Genomic DNA, 14,140 nt, shown 5'->3' with positions numbered 1-14,140 from the left:
AGAGAGAGAGAGAGAGAGAGAGAGAGAGAGAGAGAGAAAGAGAAGCTTCTCATTCCATCTTGACGTTTGTGATATCTAGACAGGAAATGGAGTAAATAAATATTTGTGCGATGCTGTTCAGGGATAAAGTATGGCTAAGTAGTCCCATGTTTTGTAGCTTCTCGTGGCAACATTGTTTCTGCAGATGGTCTTGTAGGGTGGAAGACATCCTTGACAAATCAAGCCTGAGTACTTGAAAAGCTTGGACACTTTTAAAGATAAGCAAGAAGTGGTTTGTTTGTTATTTAGCATGAGTATACTGAATGCCATGTGTCATGGTTCCTTCTTTATCCTGGACCCCTTTAGCAACACTTTAAGGATCTCTTGCCTCCTTACGAGTCTCACTTTCCTTCATTCCCCTTCCTCTTCTCAGTAACATGGGGTTTAGGCTGTAGACATTGTGTGATTGGCACACCAGACCCTTGAGGTTTATCACTATGGTTTACTAATATATTAAAATAAGCAAATTACAATTAAAATATTTAGTCAACAGAGCTGTGTGATAGAAAAGGCATTAAAAGGAAATAAAACTTGCAAAAATGCAAGTTCTTTTACCCTAAGCTGCTCCTAGACCTCTTCAGGTTGTTTCTTTTGGCTCCTTCCTCATGCCCTGGTCTTTTCTGGCTCCCTTCTCTTCTGGCTCTCTCACTGTTTTACACCCTCTTCTCCCAAAACAGAAAGTACTGTTTTAGTCTTGAAGAAATAAAACTAAACTGGAGAAATGAACTTAACTGGAAAAATGAAACTACTCCTCTAAGGGATGCCCCCTTCCAACAGAAGAACTCAAGGCCTTCAAGGCCTGACCCTTTTACTTTGTCTCTATAGGCCTCAAACCTTTGCACCTTGCTACACCTATATGGTTGGAGCCATACTTAGCCATGCTTAGCATAGAGCCATTGAAATCAATGGGACTCAAGGTAACCATGACTCACTTGTTCCATTGATGTCACTGCTTCTTCTAAGTATGGACCCAATCTATACAATCCAAAGGTGTCATCAGCCATTTCCCTACTTAGCAGGTGAGGGGAGGGGGTAGAAGACCAGAGGAGATGGATAGGAGGGATGTGACGGTCCTTTTTCCTGATTCAACTAGGAATGGTATCCAGATTAGTGATTCAGGCCATAGCTAGACCTAAGGTTTATCCCAGGATTGTCCTGGGGTCAAATCTGTTCATCTAAGTGCCACACAGGGCATCCAGCGCTCAGGCAGGGGTGAACCTGGGATGATCCTGGGATAAACCTTAGGTCTAGCTATGGCCTTAGTTATAACACCATTTCTCAACCCCAGGTCTCCAGAGGTTGGGAATCTCCCATCATCTCTAGCCAACATGACCAACTACAACTCCCATCATCTCCAGCCAGCATGACCAACAGTCAGGGATGATGGGGGTTATAACCCAACATCTTGAGACCTGAGGATGACAAAGATAAACGGAACAGAATTTCCCAGGTTCCATTTCTTTGTCCCATTTATTTATTTATTTATTTATTGCATTTCTGTACCGCCCAATAGTCGAAACTCTGCTTACTCTGCCTTGAGTTTTCCTCCTCTTGGATTCTGGTTTAAGCAGTAGAGTGTTTTCAGGTTACTTAATTTAGGGTGACCATATGAAAAGGAGGACCGGGCTCCTGTATCTTTAACAGTTGCATAGAAAAGGGAATTTCAGCAGGTGTCATTTGTATATATGGAGAACCTGGTGAAGTTCCCTCTTCATCACAACAGTTAAAGTGCAGGAGCTATACTAGAGTGACCAGATTTAAAAGAGGGCAGGGCACCTGCAGCTTTAACTGTTGTGATGCAGAGGAAATTTCACCAGGTTCTCCATATATACAAATGACAGCTGCCGAAATTCCCTTTTCAATACAACTGTTAAAAACACAGGAGCCCTGTCCTCCTTTCCATATGGTCACCATACTTAATTCTCAAATTGAAGAATGCACAGTTGGCCACAGTTCACAGTACTTCCATTTATTTGCCTCCCCCACATCCCCCCATATATAGCTGTAAAGTACATTAAATAAAGTTTAATGCATTTGGGGGGGGGAGGAAAGGAACCTCTCGTGCAAGCACTGAGTCATTGCTGACACAATTGCACCAAGATGCTTTCTGTGTGGTGTTTTACTGATGCTCACATTTCCTTCTTCACATCAGTAAAACACCACACAACATACATCCTTACGCAATCATTTGTATGATCCCATTAAGACTGGTTTTTTTTGAGGGGGGGCAGTGTTCTATCAATATACACATTGGCAGTGTAGAGGAGTGTACAATAACATCGTTCACTTTCGTTGTGGTGTTTTATGAACGTACATTACTACACGTGTCCATTGCTATCCATTTCTCCACTTCAGGTAGGCTTTGTACTGGACAATGGAACCCCCAGGGAGCTGTTGCTTCAGCAAGGACTGATTTGTATGGAAGTTGAAGGCTCCGTATATTCCTAGTTCTCAACCAGGCCTAAATTCAACTAACTTTCTCTGGGTCTAACTAACTAACTATCAACCTATTTTTTTTATGGTTCTGTATGGTTTGTGAGCTGTTTTTCAGTTTGTTTGAACAAGACAAGTGTGTCTTTCGAATGGGAAATTCAAATGTTTTTTTTTTCAAAAGTGCTAATTTCACCCCTATTGACTAATGCATGAACATGCAAAATTTTAAGAGTGTGCATTTTTTAAAAAAGCAAATGCAAGTCGAAGTTTACCTAAGACCTTCCTCGTTAACAAAGCAAGTTCAGAGACTGAGAAGGTAGAATGCTGGGGTTGGAGCTTATATGCAAGCCCTTACTCCCACCATAGAATCTCAGAATAGTGGCGTTGGAAGGGGTCTACAAGGCCATCAAGTCCAACCCCCTCCTCAATTCAGGAATCCACCCTAAAGCATCCCTGACCGATGGCTGTCCAGCTCTCTCTCGAAGGCCTCTCATGAGGGAGAGCCCACGACCTCTCTAGGACATTGATTCCATTGTCATACTGCTCTAACAGCCAGGAAGTTTTTCCTAATGTCCAGCCAGAATCTGTCTTCCTGCAACTTAAGTCCATTATTCCATGTCCTGCACTCTGGGATGATCGACAAGAGATCCTGGCCCTCCTCTGTGTGACAACAGAGAGCTTCAGCTATTGGGCGGTACAAAAATGTAATAAATTAAATAAATAAATAAATAAATAAATAAATAAAGCATTTGAAGAGTGCTGTCATGTCTCCCCTCAGTCTTCTCTTCTCCAGACTAAACATGCCCAGTTGTTTCAGTCTCTCCTCATAGGGCTTTGTTTCCAGATCCCTGATCATCCTTGTTGCCATCCTCTGAACACGCTCCAGGTTGTCTGCGTCCTTCTTGAAGTGTAGTGCTCAGAACTGGATGCAGTACTCAAGATGAGGCCTAACCAGTGCTGAATAGAGGGGAACCAGTACCTCGTGCGATTCGGAAGCTATATTTCTATTAATGCAGCCCCAAATAGCATTTGCTTTTTTTGCAGCCACAACACACTGTTGGCTCGTTTTTAGCATTCACATGAGCAAGCTAAACACCTGCACATAGCTTAGGCAGCAGTGTTAAGCAGGCATTTTGTCCCCTTTAATCCTTTTCTGTTCCTAGGGTAGGGTAATAAATTTGTTGGATTTACACTGAAATACAAATTTACCAAATTTGCATTTCTCATGTTGTCTACACAAGCTGGAATGCAGTGATGTGGTGACATTCACAGTCTCCCAAAATCGTGATACATCATGCATTCTTTTTTTTCCTTTTTTCTTTTTTAAAGTGTGCACCAAAAGAGCACACAAATGCATGCAATAAGGGAAAGTGTGCACAAAGCCACATTATTTTGGGGGAAATCGCAAATATAATGTTTGGGAAAGGATTTGGAATATTTACAAATATTTAGAAAAAATATATTTGGAAAACATCATTTGGAAAAGTGTGCACAAACAATGCATACTTTTAGTTAAATGGAATAAAACATACAGATTTTCAATTTAACTTATAATAAACTGACATGGAAAAAGGATGAAATGAATGTAGGAAAAATGAGAAACTGAGTGCAATTGAACTTGGCAAATTTCCTTGTTCCATCGAAACGCAGAACTCCATCACATCAATCAGACACATATTTCACTAAACCCAACTTCACAAGAAGCTGCAGACATCCGCTTGTGCTGCCTGCCTGCATTCACATGTTTCATTGACTCCAGTGGGATAATAGCATAGATTTCACTAGGTTAGAACCTTGTGTTGCCTAGTGGGTTACCATGGGGATAGTCAACAATAGAGAACCTGAAACCCAGGCATGTCATAGGTTAAATGTCTTGCTCGGCACACACAGAGATGGACGCCTAGGACCTTTGGAGTTTGCTCTTTGCCAGAGCATGTGAAAGAGCCATGTTTACTTCGTGGAGGGATGTGCAGGATTGGTACGTCCCCAGCTGGAGGATTGAGCCAAAATACTCTACTAAAGTACTTATCGGGAACTGGCTGGAAGAAAGAAAAGAGGTATGTTTGGGAAAGGAAATAATTAACAAGCAAAGAGAAAAGAAACTCTGGGGCGTGGGGAAGGAGGAGGTATTTGAGAAGCATCAACACCAAATGTATAGTTCAAGGGGATCATAGAATCACAGAATAGTAGAGTCGGAAGGGCCAATAAGACCATCGAGTCCAACCCCCTGCTCAATGCAGGAATCCACCTTAAAGTAGGGTGACCAACTGTCAGGATTTCCCCGGATTTGTCCTGGTTTTTGTTCTTTCCATGGTGTCAGGGGGGATTTTCTATCATTTTCAATAATGTCCTGGAATGACACACCTTCCCCTTTAAGGCTGCCATTAGCATGGCAGGAGGGAATGACATGCTTTCTTGAGGCACAGCATTCCCCCACCCTGAGCTCCAATTGAGGTCTTAAAGGGGAAAGTGGGTCATTCGTGGACATTATAGAAAAGGCCCCAATTGGAGTGGATGGTGGTGGTACAGAATGAAATCCTTTCCCCTCCTCCACTCCAATCGGGTTCTTTAAGGTGGCGGGGGAATAACATACTTTCTGCAGGACTCAGAAAGCTGCTTCCCCACACACACACTAGGTGTCCTTTTTTTTAGTTTCCCAAATATGGTCACCCTACCTTAAAGCATCCCTGACAGACGGCTGTCCAGCTGCCTCTTGAAAGCCTCCAGTTGGGAGAGCCCACAGCCTCCCTAGGTAACTGGTTCCATTGTCATCCTGCTGTAACAGTCAGGAAGTTTTTCCTGATGTCCAGCCAGAATCTGGCTTCCTGTAACTTGAGCCCATTATTCCGTGTCCTGCACTCTGGGAGGATCAAGAAGAGATCCTGGCCCTCCTCTATGTGACAACCTTTCAAGTATTTGAAGAGTGCCGTCATTATGTTGCATTGTGTTATGTTGTATTGTGTTATGTTGTGTTGTGTGTATGCATGTGGGAATTCTATGTGGTCCCTAAATGTCTCCCAGTTTCCACAAAACGAAGAATGGCAGCCATCATTGTAGCGTGATGGAGCTGGGCATTTTTTTAGCTCCTGGCCTCCAAGGTGAATGAATGATCCATGTATGGTTCAGAGTGAGTGATGTGCCATTTGTCTGAATTGCCTTAGTTTATAAGAGATCATGAGGGAACTGGCAAAAGCATCTACGGACGAGACTTCGTTCGCTTTCCACCTGAGGTACCAGACAAGGCGGAAGCAAGGAGAATTATGAAAAAACTGGATGTAAGTAAGGGCAGGGGGATGGGAAATGCAAGCACAAAAGCATCAGAATTCATATTGGATGGACACCTGGGAGAAAGAGGAGAGGTGTATTAGGTGTACTAGGGTTACAACTTTACTGAATTTGTTACAAGTAAGAGCTGCAGTGAGTAGCAGAGCCAACAAACGCCACAGGAATCAGTGGAGTCAGGGATAGGGATATCACCGATGCCCAGCTGAGTTTGGGAGTCCGATGGACTCCCCTGTGTCTGCCCCCCTTGACCGAGTCTGGCGCCCACAGCATGTTTGTGGGCCCACACTTTGAGCACCTGCGTGGTGTGACGAGCACCCAAAAGCCACCCACCTTCATCTGGACAATCGAAGCTCCAGACATTGGCCACAGCATAACTCAGGCCTTTCTGGCCACCATATACACATCGGGGGAAATACAGGCTCGCAATGTCATTGGATGCTCGCCAAGCTTCAGAAGAAGCTTGCGCGGCGGTGCTGGCAGAGGGGGAAGCATCTGACAAATAGGACGCAGGTGAGTCCATCCATCCCTAGGTAGAGGGCACTTTGCTGCCTCCCCCTCACCTGTGTATTTTGGGTGAGATATTCCCTGCCCTGGGCACAAGCAACACAGGCCCTCCCAGTACAAGCCCTCGAACTTTGAGCGTATACTTTGGGGAGGCCTTACATAGGGGGTTCCTTTCCCCATCCCTGGGTCACATCACCCTTAAATTTATTTATTTATTTATTTATTTATTTATTTATTTATTTATTTATTACATTTCTATACCGCCCAATAGCCGAAGCTCTCTGGGCAGTTCACAAAAATTAAAAACATTCAAAGTATAAAACAACAATATAAAACCATATTATAAAATACAATATAAAAGCTCAACCAGATAAAAACAGCAGCAATGCAAAATTACACATTTAAAACACCAAGTTAAAATTTATTTATAGACTGTTAAAATGCTGGGAGAATAAAAAGGTCTTCACCTGGCATCTAAAAGCATACAATGTAGTTGCCAAAAGAACCTCCTTAGGGAGCTCATTCCACAGCCAGGGTGCCACAGCAGAGAAGGCCCTCCTCCTCGTAGCCACCTGCCTCACTTCCTTTGGCAGGGGCTTGCGGAGAAGGACCCCTGAGGATGACCTTAGGGTCCGGGCAGGTACATATGGGAGGAGGTGTTCCTTCAGAAAGCCTGGCCCCAAGCTGTTTAGGGCTTTAAATGTTAATATCAGCACTTTGAATCGGGCCCAGACAGCACGGATAACTGTAGCTAGGCTATCTCTGTCCAGATAAGGGCACAGTTGGTATATCAGCCTAAGCTGATAGGTGCTCTTTGCTACTGAGTTCAGCTGTGCCTCAAGTGACAGTTCTGGATCCAAGAGCACCCCCAAACTACGGACCCAATCCTTTAGGGGGAGTGCAACCCCGTCCAGGACAGAGCAAACATCACCTTGCCAGACAGATGAACTACCCGCTAACAATACCTCCGTCTTGTCTGGATTGAGTTTCAGTTTATTAGCCCTCATCCAGTCCATTACCGTGCCCAGGCACTGGTTCAGAACAGCCACTGCCTCACCTGGGTTTGATGAAAAGGAAAGGTAGAGCTGGGTATCATCTGCATATTGATGACACCTCAGTCCTCATCTCCGGATAACCTCCCCCAGCGGCTTCATGTATATGTTAAATGGCATAGGGGATAAGATAAAGCCCTGCGGAACCCCATGTCTAATGGAGCCACGGCACAGAGCAATAATCCCCCAGCACCACCTTCTGGAATCGGCCATCCAAGTAGGAGCGGAACCACTGCAACGCAGTACCTCCAACTCCCAGCTCAGACAACCTATCCAGAAGGATACCATGGTCGATGGTATCGAAGGCCGCTGAGAGGTCCAGGAGAACCAACAAGGTCGCACTCCCCCTGTCTCTCTCCCGGCAGAGGTCATCCCACAGGGCGACCAAGGCAGTTTCCGTTCCAAAACCAGGCCTGAAACCCGATTGAAATGGATCTAGATAATCCGTTTCATTCAAGAGTGCCTGGAGTTGTCCTGCAACCACCCGCTCAAGCACCTTGCCCAGGAAGGGGATATTAGCCACCGGCCTGTAGTTGTTAACATCCTCCGGGTCCAGGTTAGGCTTCTTCAGGAGTGGTCTAATTACCGCCTCTTTTAAAGAGGCCGGCACCACTCCCTCTCTCAAGGAGGCATTTACAACCTCCTGGACCCAGCCGGCGATCCCCTCCTTATTTGATGTAATGAGCCATGAGGGGCAAGGGGCAAGCACACAGGTGGTCGACCGGATATGGATAGGGAACTCCCTCCTCCATCATGGTGCCTCCAAGTGTTGAGCCGTGCTTTATCTCCTTCTCACGCTGGCCTGCTGTTGCGATCAACTTATTAAACATCAGTGCCACCTATGCCAACCTCCCCTAACCTGGTGCCTTCCAGTTGTGATGGACTACATCTCCCAGCATGCCCCAGCCAGTCTTATGCTCAGCCCAAATGTTGGTGAGCATGTCAACACATCATGCATACGTCCATCTGCCCTTTCTCCCTCAAGAGAGTGGCACCATGCTGTACCCCTCTCCCCTGCTCAGAGAGAAGCAATATCCAGTATCATAGGCAGTTGCTGGGGAACATGGGCAGGAGGCGGCTGTTGCACCTGGTCCTGCTTGTGAGTCCCTGTTCATCACATGGTTGGCCACTGTGTGAGCAGAGCATCAGACTAGATGGACCTTTGGTCTGATCCAGCAGGGCGTTTCTTACGTTCTTGTCTTCAATATCAAAGTTAAAGTTCAGCATGTTGCATTTTAGGGCCTGCCGAAGAAGTACCTCTTGACGCATCACGAAGAAGCAAACCACCAGAACCTAATAACGCAGTACGACGATCAATACAATAGACACGGCTATAACTGTTTGCTGCCTCCACTTCGCAAATGGAACAGACACAAACTGGCGTGGACTCCAGAGAAATCAGACTACCCCCTTGTTGGTACGTGCTTCTATGTCAGGGGCAAAAAGATGGGCAGGGAAAATGGCAGCTCAGCCCCGGATCTGGGACAGGAGCTGACTGGGAAGCAGGTATTTCTTGTGATGAACGTCTACCTTGCTGATGAGTCTGTGATCCCTTCCAACTGTGATTCCATCATTGACGTCTCCTCCCCCGGCACAGGCCTCGCCAATCTTAAGTGGCAGCTGATGTCATCAGCATCATGCCTGGACAACATGCTCCTGTTGCATTTTCCAGCTTATCTGGTGTGATGGCATGGGATGCTGCAACCTTGATGAAGCTAAGCAGGTTCAGTTTCTGGAAGGGTGACTACCTGGGAACTCTATGTACATTGATTCCTGCATTGAGCAGGGGGTTGGACTCGATGGCCTTGTAGGCCCCTTCCAACTATTCTATGATTCTATGTTTCCCGTTATTCATCAGCATGCTTTTGAAACTGACCTCATTCAGATCCGCCCCAGTTTCGAGAGTTTTGAATTGCTTGTTCTTGTTTCTGAATTTGAACAGATGCAATAGGATTGTTTGTTTGTTTATTTATTTATTTATTTAAGGATTTTTATGCCGCCATTCAGCCAAAAAAGGCTCTCACGGCGGCTTACAAAAGTATTTCTTGACAGTCCCTGCCCACAGGCTTACAATCTAAAAGACATGACACAAAAGGAAAGGGGATTGGGAGGGAGGAGGAGGAGGGGGGAAAGGAAAGCAAATTCAGGCACTACAGTTGCAAAGTTCAGCAGTTACAGGAGACAGCAGGAGGGAGGGGGCTCTCAGCTGGAGCTGGACCCAGGCACGGTGGAGAGGTGCCTGGCTGCTGCTTCCTCCCTCACTGGTGGCCTCTGCAGAGACAGTTGGTAGCAGGAGGGAGGGGGCTCTCAGCTGGAGCTGGACCCAGGCCCGATGGAGAGGTGCCTGGCTGCTGCTTCCTCCCTCATTGGTGGCCTCTGCAGAGACCAATTGTTCCATTGTTCTTCTTTTGTTTGCTTTGTTTTGTTTTGAATTGTGGCTGGTGAGCGCTCACGAGGGGCTCGCGGGCCCTGGCTCGTGGTGGGCGGCCAAGGTGGCAGGCGGGGTGAGCTCTCCCGGGCTGGGGGGAGCGCTCCCTGGCTTCTCAACCTCTACCCCACCCCTGAGAAACTTGGAGAATTTCTTCTCCCCCTGGAGGTATTCCATGAAATGGTCCCGACCATTTCTCTGCCCACAAATAGGGTGGAGGATTTGGAGAGGCCGCCTGCACCCTGCCCACTGTAGCAATGGGCAGGCTCTCCTTCAGCCCAATTTGAACTGTTTTTTTTTTGGGGGGGGGGGAAGCTGAGTTTATTTATTTATTTATTTATTTAATTTATATATATACCAACCCATAGCTGAAGCTCTCTGGGCAGTTTACAAAAGTTAAGGACAGTGAACATTAAAAAGTATACAAAATTTAAAACTATCAAAAATATAAAAACAACACCATCATACAACAGTATCCATTTAAACAACAACAGTTCTGGAGTCCATTAAAAAACAAACAAACTTAGCATATGTTGTTAAATGCTGTTAAATGCCTGGGAGAAGAGAAGAGTTATTTTCCCCAAAGTGGAAAAGAGCTGAGCTAATTTTCCAGCCCGTATCCTCTCCCCTTGTCTTAAAATTACACTTACTGGGTTGGACTGGATGACCCTTGTGGTTCCTTCCAACTCCACAATTCTATGATTCATCACATGCCTCTATTTGGTGATAGAGCTGGTGCAGGGCCCCTCTGGTGAGTGCAGGGCCCCTCTGGTGAGTGCAGGGCCCCTCTGGTGAGTGCCCCCTAGACATTATTATTATTATTATTATTATTATTATTATTATTATTATTAATTTATTTATATAGCACCATCAATGTACATGGTGCTGTACAGAGTAAAACAGTAAATAGCAAGACTCTGCCGCATAGGCTTACAATCTAATAAAATCCTAGTAAAACAATAAGGAGGGGAAGAGAATGCAAACAGGCACAGGGTAGGGTAAGCAGGCACAGGGTAGGGTAAAACTAACAGTATAAAGTCCGCACAACATCAAGTTTTAAAAGCTTTAGGAAAAAGAAAAGTTTTTAGTTGAGCTTTAAAAGCTGCGATTGAACTTGTAGTTCTCAAATGTTCTGGAAGAGCGTTCCAGGCGTAAGGGGCAGCAGAAGAAAATGGACGGAGCCGAGCAAGGGAAGTAGAGGCCCTTGGGCAGGCGAGAAACATGGCGTCAGAGGAGCGAAGAGCACGAGCGGGGCAATAGTGTGACATGCGCTTCCTCTTCACCATAAGGGCTGTGCAAACTTCGGGCCTCAGATTTGAAAATTTGAATCACAACTGCCATCACGACCGCAATACCTGATGGAACGCCTCTCCCGACATGAACCTACCCATACCCTGCACTCTACATCTGAGGTCTTCCTCCTCTGAGTGCCTACTCCGTGGGAAGCTCGGAGGATGGCAACAAGGGAGAGGGCCTTTTCAGTGGTGGCCCCCCAATTATGGAACGATCTCCCTGACAAAGCTCACCTGGTGCCAACATTGTTATCTTTTCGGTGCCAAGTCAAGACATTTCTCTCCTCCCAGGCATTTAACATCATTTAACAACATATGCTAAGTTTGTTTGTCTTTTAATGGACTCCAGAACTGTTGTTGTTTAAATGGATACTGTTGTTTTATACCGTTGTTTTTATATTTTGATGGTTTAAAATTTTGTAAACTTTTTAACGTTCACTGTTTTTAACTTTTGTAAACCGCCCAGAGAGCTTCGGCTATGGGGCGGTATATAAATTTAATAAATAAATAAATAAATACATTTCATGATGGATCTCCCATTTTATGATGGATCCGCCATTGTAATGCAGAAACAGACTACAACTCCCAGTACACACTGCCTGGGAGGGCTGAACCTACTGGAGCCCAGGGGCAGTGGGCACTCGTGACTTTCCTGCTGCAGCTGCCACAATTACCCACTCATTAGCGTGATCACTCGCTCACCGCCATGATCAGCCACCTGCTGCCGTGATCGCCCACTCCCTGACGCGATCCAGGATACTCCAGTCCCTGGAGGGGTCCTTGCGTTTTCCACAGGTGCCGCGTAGCAATGATGAGAAAGAGGAGGAGGAGGAGTGATAGCAGTTAGTCACAAGGCCAGTGGGAAGGTAGGTTCACTGAAGGAGGGGGTGGGTTGAAGGCATTTCCCAAAGGCCCTCCAAAGCCTGGAGTTGGCACTGGATGGCGGGGAGGCTTCCTCGCATTCCAGTGCTGAAATGATGCCTCCCTTAAAGATCTGCAGGTTCCCCTGATTATCAACAGAAGTTAAGAGCAATAGATTTTTTTTATGGATCAAACCAAAAATCTGGTTAGCCCACTTTGTTGTCTGCGAGAGTGATCTTGGAATTGTTGTAGATCGCAAGCTGAATATGAGCCAACAGTGCGATATGGCTGCAAGAAAGGCAAATGCTATTTTGGGCTGCATTAATAGAAGGATAGCTTCCAAATCACGTGAGGTCCTGGTTCCTCTCTATTCAGCCCTGGTTAGGCCTCATCTAGAGTATTGCGTCCAGTTCTGGGCTCCACAATTCAAGAAGGACGCAGACAAGCTGGAGTGTGTTCAGAAGAGGGCAACCAGGATGATCAGGGGTCTGGAAACAAATCCCTATGAAGAGAGACTGAAAGAACTGGGCCTGTTTATCCTGAAGAAGAGAAGACTGAGGGGAGACATGATAGCACTCCTGAAATACTTAAAAGGTTGTCCCACAGAGGAGGGCCAGGATCTCTTCTTGATCCTCCCAGAGTGCAGGACACGGAATAACGGGCTCAAGTTAAAGGAAGCCAGATTCCAGCTGGAAATCAGGAAAAACTTCCTGACTGTTAGAGCAGTATGACAATGGAACCAGTGACCTAGGGAGGTTGTGGGCTTTCCCACCCTAGAGGCCTTCAAGAGACAGCTGGACAACCATCTGTCAGGGATGCTTTAGGGTGGATTCCTGCATTGAGCAGGGGATTGGACTCGATGGCCTTGTAGGCCCCTTCCAACTCTGCTATTCTATGATAGCAGAGGTGATGTTCATCCCTGGTGGGTGTTTGGTGTTGGATTGGAGTGCTGTTTGTTATACCATAATAAACTTATTCATTCATTCATCCTTGGTGGATTCTTGACATGATCTAGGGCACAGATCTACTGCCTCCAAATATAATCCACTCAGCTACCACGGGCAACACCCATTGATCAAACTGTCCTGCATGGCTCAATATCAGCTGCAATCTTATCTGGCCCTTTCTTCTTTTAAACTCATGACTTCCAAAATCGTATTCCATTTCAGAGCCTCCAACGAACTATGGACTTTTTGAGCACCTTGTGAAAAAATGGACTCACAAAGAGCCTGGAGTGAAGAACAGTGTCTACAGCATATCCTACACCAAGCCTCCAATCTCATCTTACACCATCTGTCACCGGCCTATCATGCAGCCAATCATAGACCCCAACCGTGAGCAGCAGTGGCTATCAAGAAGACTCGATGCGTGTGTGTGAAGGGGGTGCAGAATGTCCACGTTTCTGCACAACACTGGATTAAATACAGCACATTTCTCCAAGTGACACCAAGATGTTTCGTACTATTTGTCTGATTGCCAGAATTTGGTGGGAGGTCAGTTGCGACCACACCCAGACATGAGACATTGGGCAAGTGAGTCCCACAACTTGGGTAGGTCATATGGGTGAGCTTCACCCAGCCCTGGAAACAGTGTGGTGGCTACACTTTGAAGGGTGCCCTCCTGAGTCGCAGCTGATTAGCTTAATGTCTGTTCTGGGTAAATTGGTTGAAAGCATGCCCTCATGTCTGATAACTCTAAATGTGTGACCCACTCAGACCCCAAAGGCTTTCCTTTCCCAGCCCCCATGTCCCATAGCTTTGGTCACAAGTCACAGGAACCAACTTCCACCTTCTTCTTGGCATGTCCTGGAGCACACTGATCGCTTGAGCCTTTGTGCCCCCAACCACATTATCCTGCCCATGTTGTGACTAAACTAATGTATTTAGAAACACCACAACACCTATTGGCTAATTATCCCCATTACACCACCATACGACAAAAATAAATAAATAGATCCTACTTAGGCCCAGTTGTGACCAGCAGTCACCCAAACTGACTCCTAACCTGGGCAGGAGAGCAAATGCCGGCCAAATGTAAGTGTGGTAATGGGAAGGTGGGGCCAGGCTTCAATAGCCCATGTTGTCATCCTGTCCCCCCCAATGCTCATAGAATCATAGAATAGTAGAGCTGGAAGGGGCCTATAATGCCATCAAAACCAAACCCCTGCTCATCGCAGGAATCCACCCTAAAGGATACCCAACAGACGGCTGTCTAGCTGCCTCTTGAAGGCCTCTAGTGTGGGAGAG

At 46.1% G+C, this 14,140-nt stretch overlaps 1 protein-coding gene across 1 annotated transcript; it reads left to right on the top strand.

Annotated features, from left to right (window-relative positions):
* Positions 1-4,418: 4,418 nt before the first annotated feature.
* Positions 4,419-13,286, top strand: CFAP107 (cilia and flagella associated protein 107). Its single transcript, XM_063145365.1, has 4 exons — positions 4,419-4,529; positions 5,634-5,747; positions 8,553-8,730; positions 13,064-13,286. Exons 1-4 carry the CDS (start codon positions 4,419-4,421, stop codon positions 13,270-13,272), a joined length of 612 nt encoding a protein of 203 aa, XP_063001435.1. The 3' UTR covers positions 13,273-13,286.
* The last annotated feature ends 854 nt before the right edge of the window (positions 13,287-14,140 follow it).

Source organism: Elgaria multicarinata, chromosome 20 (assembly GCF_023053635.1).
Source record: "Elgaria multicarinata webbii isolate HBS135686 ecotype San Diego chromosome 20, rElgMul1.1.pri, whole genome shotgun sequence".
Lineage (NCBI taxonomy): Eukaryota > Metazoa > Chordata > Lepidosauria > Squamata > Anguidae > Elgaria > Elgaria multicarinata.
The sequence above is the reverse complement of the archived record's forward strand: the minus strand, read 5'-3'. Positions and strand labels throughout refer to the sequence as shown.

Bases quoted from the DNA above. Each gene is read 5' to 3' on its own strand.
- CFAP107 (XM_063145365.1), top strand. From the start codon at position 4,419: ATGTTTACTTCGTGGAGGGATGTGCAGGATTGGTACGTCCCCAGCTGG. The intron at 4,530-5,633 runs GTATGTTTGGGA...GAATTGCCTTAG, and splicing joins GGCTGGAAGAAAGAAAAGAG to TTTATAAGAGATCATGAGGG. The intron at 8,731-13,063 runs GTACGTGCTTCT...ATTCCATTTCAG, and splicing joins ATCAGACTACCCCCTTGTTG to AGCCTCCAACGAACTATGGA.